Source organism: Pygoscelis adeliae, unplaced genomic scaffold (assembly GCF_000699105.1).
Source record: "Pygoscelis adeliae isolate BGI_AS28 unplaced genomic scaffold, ASM69910v1 Scaffold321, whole genome shotgun sequence".
NCBI lineage: Eukaryota > Metazoa > Chordata > Aves > Sphenisciformes > Spheniscidae > Pygoscelis > Pygoscelis adeliae.
In genome coordinates, this window is record NW_008824039.1 from 23157 (window position 1) to 25796 (window position 2640).

The window sequence follows — 2640 nt, forward strand, 5'->3', positions numbered from 1 at the left end:
TGTTAGCCCGGCCGGGGTGGGCCAGGCTCGCCCTCGGGGCACCGCTGCCAGTTCACAGCTGCTGTGGAGCTGCTTGTCCCTGTCGGCTCATGGGGACCACACGTGTCCTACAGCACCTGGTTTTACCCCAAATTCAGCGGAACCGTTTAACGTGCCTTCCCCAGGACAGGAGAGGCAGAGAGCACTCAGGCACAGCCCTACTCCGAGGTGCTGCTACCCCCAGCACTCCTGCGCTGGGGGGGATGAAGGAAGAGGAGGAGGAGGGTGCAGGGCAGGTGAGCGGCTCCTGCTTTCCCCTGGGCAGCTCTAGGGAAGAGCCTCCTCCTCCTCGGGCAGTGTGCTGGGACTGGAGGCTGTGGGGGGGATGGAGGCTGTGGGGGGTTTGTAGTCCACCCCGTGGAAAACCTGGCCCCCTGTGCCCGCGGGCTCTGCGCAGGAGAATGTGCAGTCCTGGCTGTGCCAATGGCTCTCCCCACTGCTGGCCAGGAGGCACTCGCGGCACCGCTTGCCGATCAGGTAGGCGGCCTCAATGAGGCTCAGCATGACACAGACGCAAGCGGTGACCACCATGAAGAGGGTGAAGATGTTCTTCTCGGTGGGCCGGGAGATGAAGCAGTCCACCACATTGGGGCAGGGGGGCAGCTCGCACTTCACCACCCGGGGCAGGGTGTAGTTCCTGTAGAAGCGGTAGAAGATGTAGAGGAAGACCACGTCCACGCCAGCCTTGAAGATGAGGCTCAGCAGGTAGGTCCACCACAGCCCGCCCCGCTTCTTGCCGGGGTTGGGGTAGATGCAGCGGCAGTCATCCCCACCAGCGGCACGGTGCCTCTGCTCCTTGGCCTCCCGGTAGGCCACGTGCATGATGACCAGGAGGGATGGACAGGTCACCAGGATGAGCTGCAGGGCCCAGAGGCGGATGTGGGAGACGGGGAAGAAGTGGTCAAAGCAGACATTCCTGCAGCCTGGCTGCCGCGTGTTGCAGTCAAAGTCCTTGTGGTCATCACTCCAGACCCGCTCGGCTGCCACCACGTAGACCAGCAGGCGGAAGATGAAGACGAGGGAGAGCCAGATGCGGCCGAAGGCTGTGGAGTACTTGTTGACCCCGCTGAGCAGCCCTTCGAACACCCCCCAGTTCATGGTCCCCTGATCCCGTTAGCTAGCCTAGGAGGAGAGAGAAGATACAGTGACACCAAAGAAACAGTGAGGGGTCCCCATCAGAACCTGCGTGCCCTGAAGCACCGAGCTGCACTCCTGCCCGGGTGGTCTTGGGGACCATCTCTGGCCTTTGCTCGCACACAGGGACACGCATGGACATGTGCCCCAGCACAGACCTGGTCTGGGCAACGTGTCTCCACAGATCACTGTCCCCCTCTGCGGGGCCACGGGGACCCAGCAAAGCTTGCTGGTTCTGCCGCGGCAAAAGCATCCTTCAGCCACTGCCAGCTACGGTCCATGCCAGCTCAGCCCTCTGCCATCCTGCACCACCCACCCCATCTCTCGCCCCGTTGCCCAGGTATTTGTTATTAATTTTCCTTACGTTGTCAGGTCTGGCCCAGGCAGATGACAAATAGGAGCAGCCAGGGCATGACTCACCCGGCAGCTCTGCGGCTCCACTGCACCGCCACGTCCTCTCCCATCGCTGGAATCCGCCGTCACCTCCGCTCCCCCACCTGGGCAGCGCGGGAGGAGCCCTGCACCGGGGAGGCCACACTGGGCACGGCACAGCACAACAAACGGACACCGTGGAGCAGAGGCAACGGGCAAGCTGGGGGGGGGCTGCACAGCCCCAGGCAATGCCAAGTTGCTGACCCAGGGCTGGGCGGCCACAATCACCAATTTTCATCAGCTCAGACATCTCAGCCCCTACCAGCGCCAGGACCCCCGAGCAGCTGGTTTGACCCTGGATTGCATCGTGCCAGAAAAATGCACCCCACGCGGCATGGTGCTGCAGCCCAGTGGGACTCCCAGGGCTGTGCTTGGCACCAACTCTCCTTAAACATTTTACCTATCAGTGAAATAACAAAATTCCCCCTCGCTGGCAGCGCTCTTGGGGGTGAACGCAACCCGCTGCTCCGCACAGCCCAGCCTGTACAACGTGCCTGCTCATGGGCCCGGGGCGGCCACAGATGCTCCCCAGGCACATACCTTCCGTGGGTTCCAGCAGTGGAAGGTCTCCCTTCTCGCCGGGGTGATCCCCAGGGACACGCACGCAAACCCCAGATTTCTCCTTCCCCATGCACGCTTCCGGCAGCAGCCCAGGATGTGCCCGACACCCCGGCATCGGGTCGGGCCTGCCTTACCAGGGCCGGGGGCTGCAGCAGAGGAGTGTTTTCCTGCTGCTTACCTGTGGGATGTCCTTCTGCCGAGGCCAGCGCTGCTGCCAGTCGGTGCTTGCCCGCGGCAGGAGCGCATCGCCCGGTGCGAGAGGCGCCGGTGCCGTGTGAGTCATCCCATCCCTGGGAGCAAGGAGGAGATTCCCAGGGGGAAGGGATGGAATTCGAGGCAGATCCCCACGTGTCCTGTAGGCTGCCAGATTTCCTGGGGCGAAGGGCTGCCCTAAAGCATGTGGGGGCCCAATCCTGCTGCTGTGCAGGGAAGGGCTACATCGGCTGCCCCACCGCGGGGAAGAGTGCATGCTCA

At 63.3% G+C, this 2640-nt stretch overlaps 1 protein-coding gene across 1 annotated transcript; it reads right to left on the minus strand.

Moving 5' to 3' along the window:
• Positions 1-306: 306 nt before the first annotated feature.
• On the minus strand, positions 307-1137 carry GJB5 (gap junction protein, beta 5, 31.1kDa). The gene has a single exon (XM_009333468.1). It carries the CDS (start codon positions 1135-1137, stop codon positions 307-309), a length of 831 nt encoding a protein of 276 aa, XP_009331743.1.
• Between the last annotated feature and the right edge of the window lie 1503 nt (positions 1138-2640).

Bases quoted from the DNA above. Each gene is read 5' to 3' on its own strand.
- GJB5 (XM_009333468.1), bottom strand. From the start codon at position 1,137: ATGAACTGGGGGGTGTTCGAAGGGCTGCTCAGCGGGGTCAACAAGTAC.